The sequence below is a fragment of the Ambystoma mexicanum genome, chromosome 13 (assembly GCF_040938575.1).
Source record: "Ambystoma mexicanum isolate Mex_15411 chromosome 13, UKY_AmexF1_1, whole genome shotgun sequence".
Classification (NCBI taxonomy): Eukaryota; Metazoa; Chordata; class Amphibia; order Caudata; family Ambystomatidae; genus Ambystoma; species Ambystoma mexicanum.
In genome coordinates, this window is record NC_090938.1 from 89,991,923 (window position 1) to 90,009,761 (window position 17,839).

The 17,839-nt window shown below is 45.1% G+C and overlaps 1 protein-coding gene across 1 annotated transcript in view; it reads right to left on the reverse strand.

The window, feature by feature from the left end:
• Window positions 1-3,453: 3,453 nt before the first annotated feature.
• LOC138520922 (cytochrome P450 2A13-like) overlaps window positions 3,454-17,839 on the reverse strand; it is a 75,758-nt gene continuing 61,372 nt past the window's right edge. Inside the window, exons 8-9 of the mRNA XM_069633350.1 lie at window positions 13,191-13,332; window positions 3,454-4,419 (exon numbers count right to left, since the gene is read on the reverse strand). Of these exons, the coding sequence (XP_069489451.1) occupies window positions 4,238-4,419; window positions 13,191-13,332 (324 nt within the window). The 3' untranslated portion in view covers window positions 3,454-4,237. The remainder of the gene's footprint in view (window positions 4,420-13,190; window positions 13,333-17,839) is intronic.

A 17,839-nucleotide genomic window follows, 5' to 3' on the forward strand; every position in this document is an offset into this window, starting at 1 on the left:
TGGGTTCAGAGCTATCGATAGGGCTGACATCAGGGTACAGGTGTCAAGTTTCTTGGACTGAGAGTCATTTGCCGGTGTGTGCCTATGTGGAGACGGTCTACTTCTGAGGGGTGATGGTGGTCGTATGACTGGCGTTGTGGCGGCTGAAGTCCTTCTGGGGGGAAGGTCGAGCGAGTGTCTTCTTTGGTTGTTGTAACTGTCTAGGTTTGTGTAGAAAGAGTCTAAAGTTTTCTCAAACTGAAGTCTATTTTTTGCTCTAACGGGGTAGGTGCTTTCAGAGTCCCTTTCCTGGATCTGTTGCGTAGGTTTGAAAGCCTCGCCTGCAGGGGTTGGCAGAGTCTCTGGCGGTTGTCCTTTATTGATGTTGTTGTCGCTTTGTCTGGGTCTTGAAGCCTTGCCGAGAGCCGAATCTTGTGGAGTTGATATGGTGGTGCTCGTCGTGGGGGGATCTGTTGGTTCCAAGAACGTCCGACTGTGAACCGAGAGTATAATCCCGTCCTCTCCTTGGTTCTCTTGATTTAGAGGTTGGGGTTGGGTCAGGGTTTCTTGATTGGTGTAGCTTTGACTATGCAAAAGTGGTTGGGTAAGAACTAAGGTTGAGGCCGTTGTGTTGCTGGCTGTAGGTGCGACTGGTTTGTCGATGGATGCAGTTGGTGCAATTGCGATTTTAGTTTTTGTCCCCCCCTCGTTTTCAGACGTTATTTGTGGGATTGTTGAGGTGACTTGACCTGAAAAGTGCATTTTTGTCGGTGTCCAGGGAAGTACTGCTCTGTTGTCTTCTTTTGTAAGGGGATGGGGTGTTTTTCTATTAGCTTGTATTAGCCTACGATGTTTACGGGGGGGGAGTAATTGCATCAGCAGCCTCAAGGATTTCTGCGTCGGTCAGTTCTTTACATTTCTCTTGGATGGCTTTAGAATGTTTGTGGAAGAAGTCTGATAGTAGCTTCAAGGGGCGTTGGGGTTTTTTGAAGCCCTTTCTTGGGGCTTTTAATGGCACCCATGATGTTTTAGAGGCAGTCGCCTGTTTTGAAGCAGATTTGGCCGGATTCGAGGGTTTTCCTTGTTTTATAGGTGGATCATGGTTAGTGTTTTTTTTTGTTGGAGACGTCCTGAAGCCGAGGTCTCTTTTTTTTATTGTTTGAGGGTGAGGCCCTTGTTTCACTTGATGGAGGTGAGTCTAAGAGGGTCCCCTCGTTTTTATCAGCGTTGGAATGGGTTGGTGCAGGGTTGAGGTTGTCTGTGTTGCAAGTTGGTGGAGCTGTCAGGGCTTCAGCTGCAGGGGGCGCTGTTGTGAGCTCGCCTCCACTCGTCGGTGCTAGGAGCGCACCCTCCGCTCCCGGGCCGCTCGGACGCTGTGGATTATGGGCCTCGAGCAGGCACCCCCCAGGGAGGTCGAGAGTCAGAGCCAGAGCCCCCGACACCCCCCGTGGGTGGAAGGAGACGCCGCCTTCCATGGCGGCGCCAACTGTTCTCGCCTGGCTCTGCAGGCAAGCCGGCGCCAAGGCACTCGACATCGTCTCCCCTTCGGGAGACCGTGGAACCGTCCCCGCGGCCGAAGTCCGCCCCTCAGACGGCTCCCGGCGCCCCGCCGGTGTGGGCCCGTTCACCGGAGCGGGCCTCTCTTCCTGGGGCTGCCGGCCGCCGACGACGGTCTGTCGTGCCGACACAGCCTCCCGCGGCAGGCCGGGTAGCTCGGCCGGGAGACTCAACGCGGCCGCCCCTCCGGGCCATCGTGGAGCTCCCGGCGGTGTCACGCCAGTCAGCGCAGATGGAGTGGAGGCCATTGGCGGCGTGGCGATGGGGGTTCCACGTCGTAGGAGTCCTGGTTCATGGCGTGTTCTACAGGTATGTCCGCTTCGTTGAGGACTTGAAGTTGTTTAAAGTCATGAACAACTAGGGACGAAACAGTTGCTTTTTTGTCAAGATTTTTGCCCAAAGTCGTGTGACCTTTGCCCAGGAGCGCTGGTGAATTAAGTCCGCGACTCTGGGGTGATGGGTGGTCATCTAATGTTTCTCCCTGAGTAGCAGGGGAGTGGTAAGGGTTGGCTAGGTAGGTTGCGGGTGTGTTCTTACGCAACAATTTTGCGTTACTTCTTAGGAATCGATTTGTCGAATCTTCTGTGTCCTGTGATTGTAGCGTGGATGGTAGGATGGTGTTCTGGCCCGTCCTGCCTGCCATGACTGCAGGACTGCCACTCTCAGCCACTCCGTGCCGCTCCGCGGTGTATTAGGTGTTTTATGCTGCAGGGTGTAGCAGGAAACACACCCCCAGTAGTAGAGCTGAAGGAAAGACTGGGTTCTCGAGGGAATACTGCAGGACTGCCACTCTCCGCCACTTTAGATATCTGTCCATTTGCTGATATTGTGTTCCTGAAACAGATTGGCTGTGGTGTAACAAGGTTGACCAGGCTGTGGCAGTTAGATGAGACCTGCTTTAAGGCAGGCAGCTGACCCTGCCTGCTACTGAGTGAAAGATAGGGACATCTATAATGTATTGTGTGTTTCTTGCCACCGGATTCTGCAAAATTCATTCACAAGGTGGAGCCCTAATGGACTTCCCCATAGTTCTAGTGGTTGTAAGTATCAGGGAAATCAGTCAAAAACAGGCCAGATAATGTCAATCAGTTGTTTATAATATTTGGATTATAATTCCCCTAGGAAATGTCGCTCGTAGCTGACACAACAGGAATATCATTTTAGTAAGAGTTGTGACAATTGGGGCCCAAGCACCATCAGATTTCTGATATAGATACATGTCGGCCCAATCTGGGCCATGGAATCTGTTTCTTTTTTCATTGATGGTAATCACTGCAAATCGTCTTACAGTCTCTTGGTCCGCTAATTGCATTAGAGGAGTATTAGTTCACTGTATGGCCTACAATCGTCTTCTGCTACTTTCTTTTGGTATACTGCCTTGAATTAGTCCATACAAACCCCCTTGGGAGTAACTAATGGGGATACACATCACTTCAGAATTTTGAAAAGTGGATAATCATATCCAAACAAATTATTATTTTTCATTACTAATGCTAGGTCCAGTTTCCTTCACACCTTCCTTTCTTCCCCCATGCCCTTTTGCTCTTAGACTATGTAACCTATTCTTTCTCAGCTGTTTCCTCTGGGGTTCTCTGCACCCTTTCCATTACAGATGACCTTTACTGTTGTGTAATGGACTGTATCTTATTAGGTGAGGCAATAAAGTTGCCTACTACCTCTGATGTGTTACCATGGTGTTCTCAGATTTTTATGGTTGATATGAAAAGAATGCAGTGTGAAAATGATCATCAACAGATATGCCAACAACATTTTCTAGTCTAATCCAGCTGCTCAACACACCATTTTGCTCACATTTAATTTTTGGTTTTCCAGAACGTTCTGGGAACAGAGTCAGAATCATCATAACAACTCATTACATGGAAAAGGTTTTAGCAAGTTTACAAGACAATGCAGATATCACGTAGATTAATTATTTTATGTAAACCTGATCTCTGCTCTAATAATCGTAAACATTTCCAGAACCATTTAGGCACTCCATTCTCCAAATCCAGAATACCAACCTTGAGACTGAGTGAAAACGAAGGAGCAGATGTTTATGATGAGAGACAGCCTAAGCCCTAAGCCGTCAAGAGCGTGTTGCATGTATTCATAGTATTTATGAAAACTTGTGCACAACTGAAGCTCATTAATGTTTTACATCAAGTAAACATGCTAATACGAGGGCTAGGTTTTCATTTGCCTCATTTTGATAAAAAGACAAACCATAAAGTATCGTCTGTTTAAAGACAGGGAGAAAAGCGGTAAAATCGGCAAATATGTACTTCGGCAACAACAAAATTCAGAAAAACCTCCTAGATCGACTCCGATGGAAGTAATGCACCATGCTAATCAAGATCACTTGGGAAAGAAATGTCCACCATGCAGCCTGTAGTGATATTTCCCACAATTCATTGCTGTTTTCAGATAGGCAAACCATGAGTTGATGAAAAGAATCTGCCATAATAAATGTACCAATCCAATGTGCATTAAGTCTTGTAATTTCAGGAGGTTAACATACAAAAAAAGACAATTATGCAAAAATAGGAGAAGAGAATCGTCGCTTAATGCAAAGTGACATTTTCTGGGAGTGAGTCTGAAGTGTGCTTGGCTGTTGTGGGAAGTTGCCATTTAGAGGAAATGTGGCCATCTTTTGCTGCGTGACCTTCTTCTTCTTTTGTGGCATACAGGTGCACCCTCAACTTTAGTGTGGAATTGCCTTCAGTTCATAAGAGATTGGAACGTTAAAAAAGCCACTCATTTTTGGCTTAATGTCGATGTCCTTTGGATCACATGGAAACTGAAGCTTGAATTTCTGGAGGATTGTGGTGATGTATATGAAGAGCTCCATCTGAGCCAGGCCTTCTCCTGGGCAAATCCGTTTCCCTGGAAATAAAAGGCCACAGGACAGTAAATGATCCGCTGCTTTGTTACACAATTCCTGTTACAAATGTTCATCAAGTTTACATTGCTAAAGCCACGTTGATGTCACTCAAGCATCTAAGTTCATATCTGACTGGGCGTGGATGTGCAGATGTGAAATAATCACTCTGCACATATATTATCATGATTTTTGCATTTAGTTGGACAAAATCGCTGCTGAAGAGAAGGGTCAGAGATAACATGTTTTAATAATGAAAGCCATGTCAAAAACTTGTAAAGGCCATTTATTGACATTGAGTCCTACATTACAACCTCACTTTGTATTTTGATGGAAGTATTTTGAATGTCTGGCTTTCATGCCATTACTACTGATAGTGTAATATTAGTTGGAATTATTTCAGGTTAACTCAAAAAGAACAGACCAACAAAGAATACACACTATGGGCCTCATTACACGGACAGCGGTAAGGGTTAACGGTCACCGTTAATGGTACCAGTGACCATTAACCCTTAACGCCTTACTACTAGGTCCCTTTGCGGGTCAGAGACTTTAACGGCTGCTTTTTGCAGGCGTTAAAAACCAACCCGCATAGGGACCAGGGAGCTAATTACGGTACCACAATTTGCGGTGCCGTAATTATCACCTTCCCCATTCCCATTATGCCCTATGGGGCAAAAATGGGAATGGGGAAGGGCAATGGGGCAAGGGGGAATTACCGCCCCACCAACCTTGGAATAGGGCAGTAATTCCCCTTTCCACCAAGGTGGTGCCGGTATTTTACCGGCATGGACCAAGGTGCTAATAGCACCTTGGGCCACCGCCGTCCGTGTAATGAGGCCCTATGTGTTCCTCGTTCCTCGTTGGTGAACCATATCAAATTCATATAGTCACACATGTGAACAAGGGAGGATAGCTCAACCCCAACACACGTGTCTTGGAAGCAAAAATTGACGTGGAATCAATAGCCTACTTGGGTCAACACAGACCTGTGCCCTCCAATTTCCACAGCTCAATACAATGAGTCGTTCATTATGTGTAACAATGATGCTATTCTGTAGTATTGCTACCGATTGTTCAGGGGGTAACAGTGCTACATACAACTCCATGATAATAATAGTTGCAGGAACTGTTTGTATACAGGCAACATTAAGCAAATGCATTCTTTGCTTCATTTTCACATGTCAGTAGTAAAGTTAAGAGGTCAAGTAAATAATCTGTATTATTAAACTTCTGTGCATTCTACTGTGTTTTTCTTTTATCTGCCATGACCACATTGTTCCTGAAACATTATTCGGTGGCATCTCTGTCAGATGACTAACACCCTTTAATAATGTAAGGACTCATAGGAATGTATTATTATTTTAAAATGAGTTATTTTTTCATACTGAAAATTGCATGGTAGCCCCTGAAATGATGAGTCTCAAACATAAAGGTACTGGCTAACAAAGCAATTCCAAAAGATTTATATACCCTGCAATGTACAACTGATGTGTAATGGCAATTTACAACTAATAGACCTAGTCCACCCAAAACCGTGTAACTGATCTTTAACCCTAAGTCTCCTGAGCTCGGTGAACCTATTAAACTGGCTAGGCACTGTTGTGTACATTTGACAGCTTTTTATAGAAGGAACGCACATCAAAACACTGTCAAAGACAAGGGCTGAAGAGCAGCAACTTCCTCCTGATGCTCACAGTTTTATCACACAACCTAAACATATCCCCTTCCACCCAGGGATTCAGATAAAGTGTATCTGTGGCTTTGCCAGATCCAAGGGGTGCATGGGGCTCTTCTAATGCAGTCAAATTATGGAGAAACTATTATTCTAGTAATTACTACCCTATATCCTCAGCAATAATAGCAATATTATCTATCTCTGAATTACCTTCAAATGACAGATGCATGACATTGCTCCACTTATCGGGAGCTAGAACATTGGTTGTGTCATTATGTCCCTTTCCAATTGCTAGAAGAGGGTAAGTCCAGCAGAGGATATCCTTTGAGAATTTCATGTCTTTGCCTGTCCTTACAATTTCACCCAATATAGCTCATACAAGCTTTCTTTATGAGCGTCACAATTTAACAGCCAATTTGCCACATCCTGCCCATCAGCGATCACTGAGGCAATTGATTTCACCCCCATGTGGTCTCCGATGCCCTGCAGCATTAAATTCTTAAAAAACGCTGATAACATGGTTTCTCCTCATTCCACATGGATAAATCTGGAAAATGAGATGGTGCTCAGGAATCATGTAAAATGTAGTCAATGTTCTCCTTTTTCCTTTTCTCGCTTTTGATTTGTGGTCAATTGCAGTGTCTATTATCTCTCAGGTTTGTATTCTATCTGATCTACCGACCACCAGCAATCTGCACCACATTTCCGGATGAGGTTTCTGATTTAGCTTTTCATCAGACCACTCAGTTTTCAATTACTATCTTTTTGTAGGACTTTAATATTTTTGAGAGATCCGCCTTTCAGGTAATATGGCAACAGTCCTTTGAAATATTGGATGGATTTTATTTATTTCAGTGTATTTACGTTCTGACCCATGTTAAAGCTAACTCTCTTAATCTCATAACACCTGGTGCAACAACGGTTCATTATTCTTCTCCAACCCAGCTAGATTGGTCGGTCCACTTTAAAGTTCCACTCCTTAACCTTCTAAAATCACTCGCATTACTCCTGCCATCCCAACAGCTCACCATGGTTTGCGAGGGAAGCCAGTTGCCAGCCGTCAACCAGCAGCACCTAATTAAGGTAGGAGTCGCACATGTCAGGCATAGAACCTCACTCTACCCTGCAAACCTGTCCACATAGCAGATAATCAAACTTGCGTGTGTTTCCTCCTGTTTTTAAAATTGCTTTGTGAAAGTATTTAAAATTGTATTGTGAAACCTAGTCCTTTTCCCCACTTTTCAGGACTCTCAAACTTAGTTGTGTTTTCAAATGTTTTTAAAATTGCATTGTGAAAGTATTTCTGTTCTGTGGCTTTGCCCCTCGCAAAGTACTCATCTAGCAAAACTTTCGACCACTATCTTAGCGCCTGTTGCCTTGTCCAATTGTCAACTTGTCTCATCTCTCTCTGTCTCGTCTGCTTGCTCCCTGCCCTGTGACCTTCCCTACTGTTCTCCCCCACCCCTTTCCACTCCCTTCCTCTTCTCTCCTCTCCCTACCTTCTCTATGGTGCTCGCTGTCTCTCCTATCTTTTCTAACTGCTTCTATATTGACTTTCCTGCTCTCCTCACTAAATCTGGTAGGAAGAAGTTTAAAAAGGACATCCTGGTCTCCAACTGAGGCCTCCCTATCGCTGACACCTATACCAGTGCATCCTCCAGCCAAACCTTCACCGACATCGTCTTTGTCATTCCCTCGCCAGACCTATGGACTGTACATATGGTTTCTGTGCTCTCTCCCTTCTCTTCCTCTCTCATTAATAGTAGGCACCCGGTGGGAGGCCTCTTGAACTCCTTCCACTCCCCTAAGGTCATCATTAACGTTTACTTGAATGGTACCATCTTGGTCCAAGGCCCTTAGGCCAACCTTCTCTTCTTTGATAAAGGCTTCCTGCGCCTCATCAATTTGCTTTCCTCTCCGGTTGTCCCCTCTCTCCCCTCCACGGCTTCCTCGCCTAACCCTGCTGTCTTGTCCTTGGCTACCATTCACGCTCCTTCCTCTTCTGCCCCCCCTCGGGCAGTTTCTACACCTCTTCAGGGCATACCACTAATGTGTACCCCTCCCTGGAAGTCTTTCAAGGACGGAAACCTTCTCCATATTGTCACTCTCAACCCTCGCTCAGCTGTCAAACACTCCTCTGACATCTGCCACCTTGTTGGGATAATTTATGGGGGGTCGGCAGGGCCGTCCGCGGACCTCCGGGGTTGGGAGGTCCCAACTCCTCCCGCGTCCCAAAGGAGTATGAGACACACACAAGAGCAAAAGAGTTACTGCTGTTTATTGCACCAAACAGACAGGGACAGGTTGTGGGATCATAGGTAACCTGGGAACATCTCAGCAAGAGTGGGCTTGCAGGCCCTTTTTCTACCTGAGTGACGCCACATCGTGCGTCATCTGGGAAGCTTCCCCCAAAACCTAACGCCATCTCAGGTTGGCTACCTGAGTGGTAGGGTCAGTATAGGCGCATATAGGGAGATTAGTCATTGGTACAGTAGGGGTCAGGTGGTACGCTTGGGTTGTCCCTAAAATTTGCTACACAGAAATGGTTACATAGAGAGGGTTAGTGATTGGTTGGGTTGTTATGCCGTCAGTGGTTAGCCCCATGTGTCCTGATTGGTCCGTCCGTGAGCCCCCAAGCCTGGGACCATCGTTGTTCCCAGCTCGCGGTGTACCTGGTGTTAGAAACAATGTGTGACTATGTGTCAGTAGTGGAAAATGGACAGGTCTGCCATTTGCTGCAAGAGCGCTCCTTTCTCACTGCTGTCAGTATCCAAATTGTCACTTCATTGTTGCAGTCTGTGTCCCAAACGTGAGACCCCAGGGCTTCTCTGGTCCTTGGGGTTTGGCATTGTATCAGGTCGGCCTGGTCACGTGTTGTGAGACCGCGGCTGCGGCAGAATTACGGGTATTTGATTTGTATTTCAGCTCTGAGGAGCGTTTAGCAGTGGCAGGTGTAACCTTGGCGCGGGGAGTGCGGTATGTAGATTGCAACATCAGGGCCTTGGCTGAGAGGCTCTCAACAGGGTTTGTTCTGCATGGTCAGCATCCTGCAGCTCCGTCTGAGCTGCCCCGGCATGGAGACTCTGGCTTTGCGGCCTACCTTGGCCTGGCTTATGGGTGACGGTGCATAGTCCAGAATATGGGGTCGCGAGGGGCGACAGAGATCCATATGCATTAGTCCATATATACAGTTACATCTTCATGGTTGTAGTGGTAAGAAAGCATCTGCAAGCATGTACACAAGCTCTTCTGGCATCTTCTGTTTCTGCAGTGCTGTAGTTGGCCTATGTGAAAAATAACAACAATGCATGTGTGAGTGTGAGTGGTCCTCTTCGTCATAGCACTGAGTATGTTCTTCGTGTGGGTTTGTGCATGTATGACCAATGTGCATGGTGGCACGTGTGTTCTTGTCCGTTCGCTATGTCATCATGGCACCTCTAACGGTGGTGGTATTGGTGGGTGCTGTCTAATCGAGTTCATCCATATGGTCGTTGTCAGTTCCACCTGAGGTTCCAGCACGTGGTTTGATTGGTGCACCATTTACCTGGGTGTGTGTGGCGTGGCCACGGTGGATCTTGATGTCTGGGGTGGCAGTGAGCTGGTCGAACCCCTCCCACGGCGGGTGCTTGGGCCGTGTCATCAAAGGCCATGGTCTGGACGAGAATCGGGGGAAGGGGTCGTCCCATTTTCCCTCTTCAGCCTCCTGGAGGAACTTGACCTCAATGTCCTCGGTCTCACCAAGACAAGCTTCACGGCCAGCTCTGTCACAAGCTTTGACACTCTACTCCCTGATGGCTGCCAGTTACTCTCCGCGCCCAGATCCAACTGCTCCAGAGGAGGTGTAGCCCTGATCTTCCCTGAGTGGATCCCTGCCTCTGTCATCCCTACGCAGGCCTACTCCTCTTTTGAATGCCTCGTCTGAAAGCTCTCTCTCCTAGCCATTCCCTTACTGTGGCTACCATCTATCAGCCACCTGGTTAGATCTCCTCCATCCACTCTGAGTGGGAGGAACCTCTCCTCTTCCCTCCTGGTCTCAACTCTCAACTCCTCCTTCTTGGAGACTTCAACATCCACCTGGATGCTTCCTGTCCTCTCACTGGACTTTTACGTGACCTCTGCAACTCCCTCTCACTCTCTATTCTCTCCTCTGGCCCGACTCACTCTGCAGGGCACACTATCGATATTCTGATCTCTTCAGACCTTCTCCTTTCGATCCGTCTCACCACTCCTCTCTCCTAGAGTGATCACTTTCTCCTTTCCTCCCATCTCACCCTCTCTACCCCTCAGGCCACTGCCACCTACCTTCTCGGTTATTCGACCCATGAAGTGTGTGTCAGTTGAGGCTTTCGCCGCCACTTTCTCACCCGCCCTTCTGCCTTGGCTGACTCACACCTTGACACAACCCTTTCCATGCTCCATTCAGCTATATCTGATACTCTCGATGTCTTGACCCTGTCATGAGGATCCACTTAAAGCCCAAAGCCAAGTGCACTCTTTGTACGACTCAGACCTCGTCAACCTTAAAGGCAAGTGCAGGGTGGCTGAGAGGAAATGGCGTGCTTCCGCTACATCCTCTGACAAACTGGCCTGCTGCCTGCTCCAAAGGCAATACCATCTCTCCGTCCACACCAAGAAGAGAGCCCACATCCAAGCCTGCATCTCTGTGGCATCTAATAACTCGGCTGAACTCTTTAAAATCTGCAAGGAGCTGGCCAATCCTGCTGGAGTCTCTACCTCTCCTGCCCCCTCCTAGGCCCTCTACATGGCTCTGCCTTCTCATTTCATCTCCAAAACTCAGGAGATCCTGTCCTCTCTCTCTTCCTCTCCCCCTCCTCCCTCTACTCCCTGCTCGTGCTCTGGCCCTTCTTCGACCACCTCTCTTCCCTCCTTCTCTGCCTTTCCCCTATTCTCCTCAGATGAGGTTTCTAGACAAGTCCGATCTATGAAAGTCTCGTCAAAACAGGTTCACCCCTGTTCCTCCAAAACCTGGCTGATTTCTGCAACCACTCCTTTGCCACTGGAGTCTTCCCCTTCCCCATGAAGCATTCATTCCCTTGTGCATCCTCTTCTTAAGAAACCCTCTACCCACTCATCCAGCCCAGCTAACTATCGTCCTATCTCCATCACTCCTTTCCTATGCAAACTCTCTGGAAAAGCTGGCCATCATCTAGCTCAATCTTCACTCTGAATCTGTTGGTTGTCTCCATGACCATCAGTCTGGCTTTAGAGCTGCCAGAAGCACGTAAACTGCTCCCCTGAACATCCATTAAAACCTGCTCTTTAACCTTGGTTCCAACACCTCCTATGTCCTCATCCTACTTGATCTCTCTTCTGCCTTTGGCACTGTCAACCATGCCATCCTGCTCAACCGTCTCCGTGATAACCTGGGTATCACCGGTCAGGTCCTGGCTTGGCTGACTTCATTCCTCTCTGATCGACCCTCTCAGGTCCAACTTGGGTCCTTCCTCTCCTCTATCTCTATCTCTACCTGTGGTGTTCCCCAGGGGTCTAAACTCTCTCCCTGGCTGTTCAACCAATACCTGGCACTTCTTGCCCACTGCATTGCCGCTCTCTATCCCAACTTTCAGTGCTATGCGGATGACACTCAGCTCATTTTCAGGCTCCCTTCTGCCACTTCTTCTCCCTCTCTCATCTCTGACTGTCTGTCCGCTATCCAGGAGTGGTGTGCCACCAATGATCTCTGCCTTAATGCCAGTAATACCGAGATTCTCCTCATCAGCACACATGCGCCCTCCTTTCCTGTCACTCTCTGGCCAGGCTCTCTTTGCTATCGACCTGATCCCACCTGTGATGCTAAAAACCTCAGGGTCATCTTCGACTCCAGACTTTCCTTCTCTCCTCACATCTCTGACGTCTCTAAGAAGTCACATTACCAGCTGCACCTCCTCAGAGGTATTCTTCCTTTCCTCTCCTTTCCCCAGAGGTTCACTGTCTCCAGAGCTCTGGTCCTCTCTAGGCTGGACTACTGCAACAGCCTCTTTCTAAATCTGCCCGCCTCTGCTCTCCGCCCTCTATATCTCATTAAAAAAACAGGACTGCAAGACTTGTCCTTGGCCTCAAGCCCAGGGATCGTATCTCTCCAGGACTGAAATCTCTGCACTGGCTCCCAATGGCGGTGAGGATTAAGTTCAAAACCCTCTGCATTGTCCACAAGGCCATCTGGGGAATAGGGCCCCAATACCTTCAACTCTCTCTTCCTAAATATCTTCCTTCTAGGGCTCTTCACTCATCCGCCTCCAACTCCCTCAGGGTTAGTCGCTTCTCCAAGCAGCGAGCTGGTGGTAGATCTCTTTCTTCTACTGGGGCCTCCCTAAGGAACAGCCTTCCTGCCTCTCTGAAGCTTGAGGAGAACCATCTCTGGTTCCGGATCACCTCAAGACCTTCCTCTTTGCTTCTGCTTTCTCTCCTCCTCTCCCCTGCTGATTTCCTGGCTGAATCTGCAACTGCACTGGTTTACCTGGCTACCCTCTGATCTCGGGCCCAGGTCTCCTCCCCACCAGCTACACACCTGCACTGCCCCGCTGACATCCCTTGCACTCCGGGACTGTTTCTGTAACCCTACAGTCCCTCCTAGCACTTGACACCTGATGTCTGCACTTACCCTTGCACTTGCCACCAGCTGGCCGCACTTTATTTATTTATTATTTAGTGTCTTATTTATTTTACTGTTATCCTATACACTGCACGGCCCCCCGCTTTTCCCCCCGCACTTTTCCCCCTTCCACCTCCCCTGCACTTGCGTGATCTCAATGTCACCTGGCCTAGTAGGATCGCTGTCTCTGTCTTTCCTCTTTTTCTCCTCCATTGTCTTGTCGCGCCTTGAAACACTTGTGTAGAGGCACGTTATAAATGCCATATCATATCATATCACTGTTCTCAATCACTCCCGTACCACCCCAAGAATAATCTAATTCACATTTTCATTATGCAGTGCACACAGTCATTTAAGGAGTATGCTGCAGACGGCCCTCTGTTAAAATAGTGAAATGATTGCAATAATCAATTAAACAAATAGATTTACATATGCAGATTTCTCTAATCAACTGTTTGACCCATTTATGCTCAGTATCTTCCTACCTGTAGAGAATGGCATAAAGGCATCATTGTTCTTAAAGCAGCCATTTTCATCCAAGAAGTGTCCAGGGTCAAACGTTCTGGGGTTTTCAAATTTTGCTGGATCCCTAAGAACGGATGACAGCATGGGATATATTTCTGTACCCTAGAAATGAAAAAAAGTTAAGGAATATTGAATTTCACAAAGGTTTTTAAGAGTTGTTCTACTTATCTCAGCTGAAATATGTTTTATAAACCGTCCTCAGATGTACTGAATACATTAAAGCAGCAGCACTACAACATACATTATTATAAATGTTGGAGATGATCAATTGAGGCAAAAAACTTGATATTTTGCAAACATCATTCTAAAAGTAGTCATTTAAATATCATGCAGTCTGTTCCTTTAGAATAAGTATATTACTGATTTAATTTAAGATGTCTCTACGTTTTGGTGTTTCTGACATGGAGATTGAATCCGCAGTGATCTTGATTTATTTATTTTATTGATAGAGTGCTTACGCCTGGGATCTATGCAAGAAAATTACAAAATACACAGATAGACAGGAAGCAATCTTTTGGGCGATTTTTAACAGTTGCAGAGCTTAGAAGATACGCTTTAAGAAAAGACAAAAAGGAATGAGAGTAGATATTGCACGGAGTGAATAATGAAAAGGAATCCAGAATTTAGCAGCAAGGACAGAACATTTATGAAAGTGAGACTATTCACAATGAGGGTGAGAGACAATTAATATAGCCTTCTAGACCTCAGGAGGGGTATTATCACGTTTTAATGACTCACCACCAGGTTATGGTCTGAGGCAAAGTGATAATGGACCCTCCCGAGGTCTATACGGCTATTAGCAAATAGTGGTTATAGCAATATGTGTTTTGGGGTTTTGTGGTGAAATAAAAGTGTTACTTTAATATTGTGTAAAGTAAATTTTTTGTAGTATTTAAATAAGTTTGTCGTCACAAGTTAAGCACTTGAATTCCTTATACTAATTAGTTATACTAGAACAGGTTTAACATTAGCACATATTAGGTGCCAGGTAAAAGTACACGAAAGCATTGTCCCATGTTTTAGCTTTCTCTTTTAAATAGGATGTTGCAGCAACAAAAAAAAACCTCAGCGAAAGGAAATGTCTTGTAGAAGGAAACCTTGCTTGGAAATCGAATTGTATTTTTTCCCCTGTTTACCTCTAAAGATAACATTTTCCGAGTGCAGTCAACACCAGTAGTTATTGACTGCATTCTGAACATTCTATTTTGCTGAGTGAGTAGCCCAATAATAATCTCAAGGTGCTAATAAAAATAAGGATGAAGGCCGGAGAGGCCCAGGGTGCGTAGTAGACCCAGATATGAAAACAGATATATGCAGGAGCTAAGCCATGGATTCATTACAGAACAAAAAGAGATAATGAGACTTAAGGAATAATGGAATAATCCTGTGTTCTGTCGGATTTACCGGCCGGTAACGGCCAGGGGCACAAGAGACAGGTCCTAGTGGGATTAATGCTATTAGCACCCCTAGGAAAACCCTTGAGGTGCTGATAGAGAATAAAAATACCCGCCCGTGCTGCTTTGTTCTCAGAAGTGGTCGGGGAGAGTCCGGATTGCCATGGAAATGGAAGGCGGGCTCCACTCATAGACCTTTTTCTATTACCATGCAGCCTGGGGAGAGGAGCCCTTAAGAGATAAGGAGGGTTGGATGTGGGCAATGAATTTGGATGGAGGTGGGGGAGAGATGCATTTGGGGGCGGGAGCCAGGGGAGGATGGAATACAGCAGCGCCGGGTGCAACAACAACCCAATTTGCACCAAACCCGGGCTTGCATCAGTAGATTCAGCCAAGGATTGGAGCTACCTGATTGGCTGCCGCACCCACCAAGGGTGATAACAAATAATATTAGCCATCTAAGCGAAGTTAAGGAAGGTGAGAATGGGGGAGCCACAAGAGGAAATGAAAGAACAATCAAAAATAGAATTGAATGGGAAAAGAGTATAGACAGCGGTGCCAAGAAGAACTAAGGAACAGCACTCAGGTTGGGAGAAAATTAAGGATGAGAATAAGAATGTTGCTAGCAGAGAAAGTAATAAAAGAAATAATCCAGCAAGTGGTGATCTATGCGAAAATGGCACGAATGAGCAAGAGAAGAAATGTGAAAAGAAAAGTGAGGGATTCCAGGTGACAGCAAGGTTGGAAGCAGAGGAAGGAAGAGAGAGAACATCAAAGGGGAAGTGAATAACAGGAGCAGGTGAAGATCCTTAGTGATTTTCATGAGACAATGAAGAGACACACAAATAGCAAGAAAACACAGTTTTAATTGAATGCCATTGTTTACAGTATTTGCAGGCGAAAGCCACAACATCAGGATATGTTAGAATACATTCTGGACGTTAGGTGTAAGCATATTCTAAACCTACTGTTGGCTCCTGCATTAGCCTATAAAGACTAATTAAAACAGAAAGTGGACTACCCTGATTGGATACTTCGACAATGTGTTACATTCTATGTACATGAAGAACAAAGATAGAGGTGGGCACCTCTCAAGTTGCTTGCTATTCAAAATCTCGTTTTGAACTCTGTTGTAAGTAAGAGGAGCTTCCAGACCATAATACGATCCTTTGACACTAGGATCCACAGCATACAGAAACCCACAAAAAGCTGGATGGGTTCACCCAGCTAGGCCTGGTGCTCTCTCAATTGCTCAGATTGAGCTAATGCTTATATCTTGCATCACATTCAATCAATTAGATTTACTTATCATGCAAAATGTTTCCAATAATATCCCAAAATGTTGTTTTTTCTTCAAATATTCATCTTTCACAAAATGTCTTGATTGTAGAAATACATCATTTTATTCAACAAAGATTATCTCTTTGCAATTCTTTAGCAATATTTAGGGAAGCACTTCCCAAATCTAAACATAGCTAGATAGCCTATGCATTTTGGAGAGATTCTCCATCTTTAGGGCTTAAATCATGCATGTTTGTACAGTAATCAACACGGTAATTCAAAGACACCCAACATCGTAAACGAAATATAAATAAATCATTAGGTACATACCAAGTGTGTTCATATGTTGTTTCATATGGAGTTGAAGGTTGGGAAAGAAGGGACAACAAACAAATGCCAACGTGATCATTCTGCATGCATATGTATACTTGGTAGTCTTACAAAGTTTATAGTAAGGTGAAATATACCTTCATATCATAGCCCTGTAGTTCTGATCATATTGGGGAGAGAAAAGAAAAGAAAGAAAAGAAAGAAATAACTGAGTTCTTTGTTTTATTGCGCGTATTCTGTTATATGTACACGTAACCGCAGTTGTAAATAGGTTGGTTACCTTATGGACTTTGAGTTTCTGCTTGTCCATGGAAGCAAGCTGCTGTAAAGGTACAAATAACTCTTAATGAATGTGTTCTATCCCTTAACTGTGTTGCTAAGATGCCCTTGCATTCTGCTTACCTCTGTGCTTCTGCGCCTGCTGTGAAAATCGGAGTCGCCCGCGAGTGCGCGCTTCGAGTTCTGAATGTTTTTATCGTTGTCATGGTGATCACACAAGGCGTCATGCCACAGCAGCGTACGTGCTGGTGTTTATGCGCCTCGCGTCCCGTTTCCCTTAGCAACAGGGCAACGGGAAATTATCACCAGACTGCTAATCTCAGTATTCTATGTTGCATCTATCTCACAATTGACTAATATTTGAGCCGCAATGTCGGCTATGTTTTTTCCTCTCTGAAATAGACATTCATGAATGATACGAAGCCGCACTTTAATGTGCTGCCCATTTGTGTAATTCATGCAATTAAAGTGTCATCTAGACTGCTGATAATTCCAACTATTGGTATCAAATACTAACACTACTCCACTCACTGTGGTGTTGCTTGGTTTGATATTCACATATTATTTTATGTATTTGGGATCCTCTGGAGCAGGTTGGATTGCTATACACAACCTCTCTTATAAATGTTATGAGCAGGTCGATGTATAATTTTCAGATCAAACATAACTAAATGTTCCAGCTTTTTCTTGTTACAGACATTAACAATAGACAGTGGTTACATTTGCATCTGCCAAAAAACATCATGTTTTTACATTATCCTTCTTTTCAACGCACTATTACAATGTCTTAGATGTTCTCCTTCCTGATCTAATGTCGGAACATTGAGTAGATTTAGGTGAGGATGCATGGATTAAAAAAAAATATACATATTTTAATGTTTATAAAACACAATCAATAATAAACATGTGCTTAAAAAATCCAGATCGTGAATCTAAAACCCAAAAGTCATTTCATTCTGGTGTATATGCATGACAAAAGAAGTGTTGATGTTGTCAATCAATGAAAACAAATTGTTCAATCAACGGCTCATGTGCCTTTCTAAGTCTCCCTTTATAAGGAGAGTCAATGTGTCGGCACATGAGTCATTGATTGAACAATTTGTTTTCATTGATTGACAACACCAACTCTTCTTTTGTCATGCATATACACCAGAATGAAATGACATTTGGGTTTTAGATACACGATCTGGATTAGATCAGTCAATTATGTTTAGATTTTTTAAGCACATGTGTTATTGATTGTGTTTTATAAACATTAAAATATGAATATTTTTTTTAAATCCATGCATCCTCACCTAAATTTATGTTGAATATGTTTTTGTGTA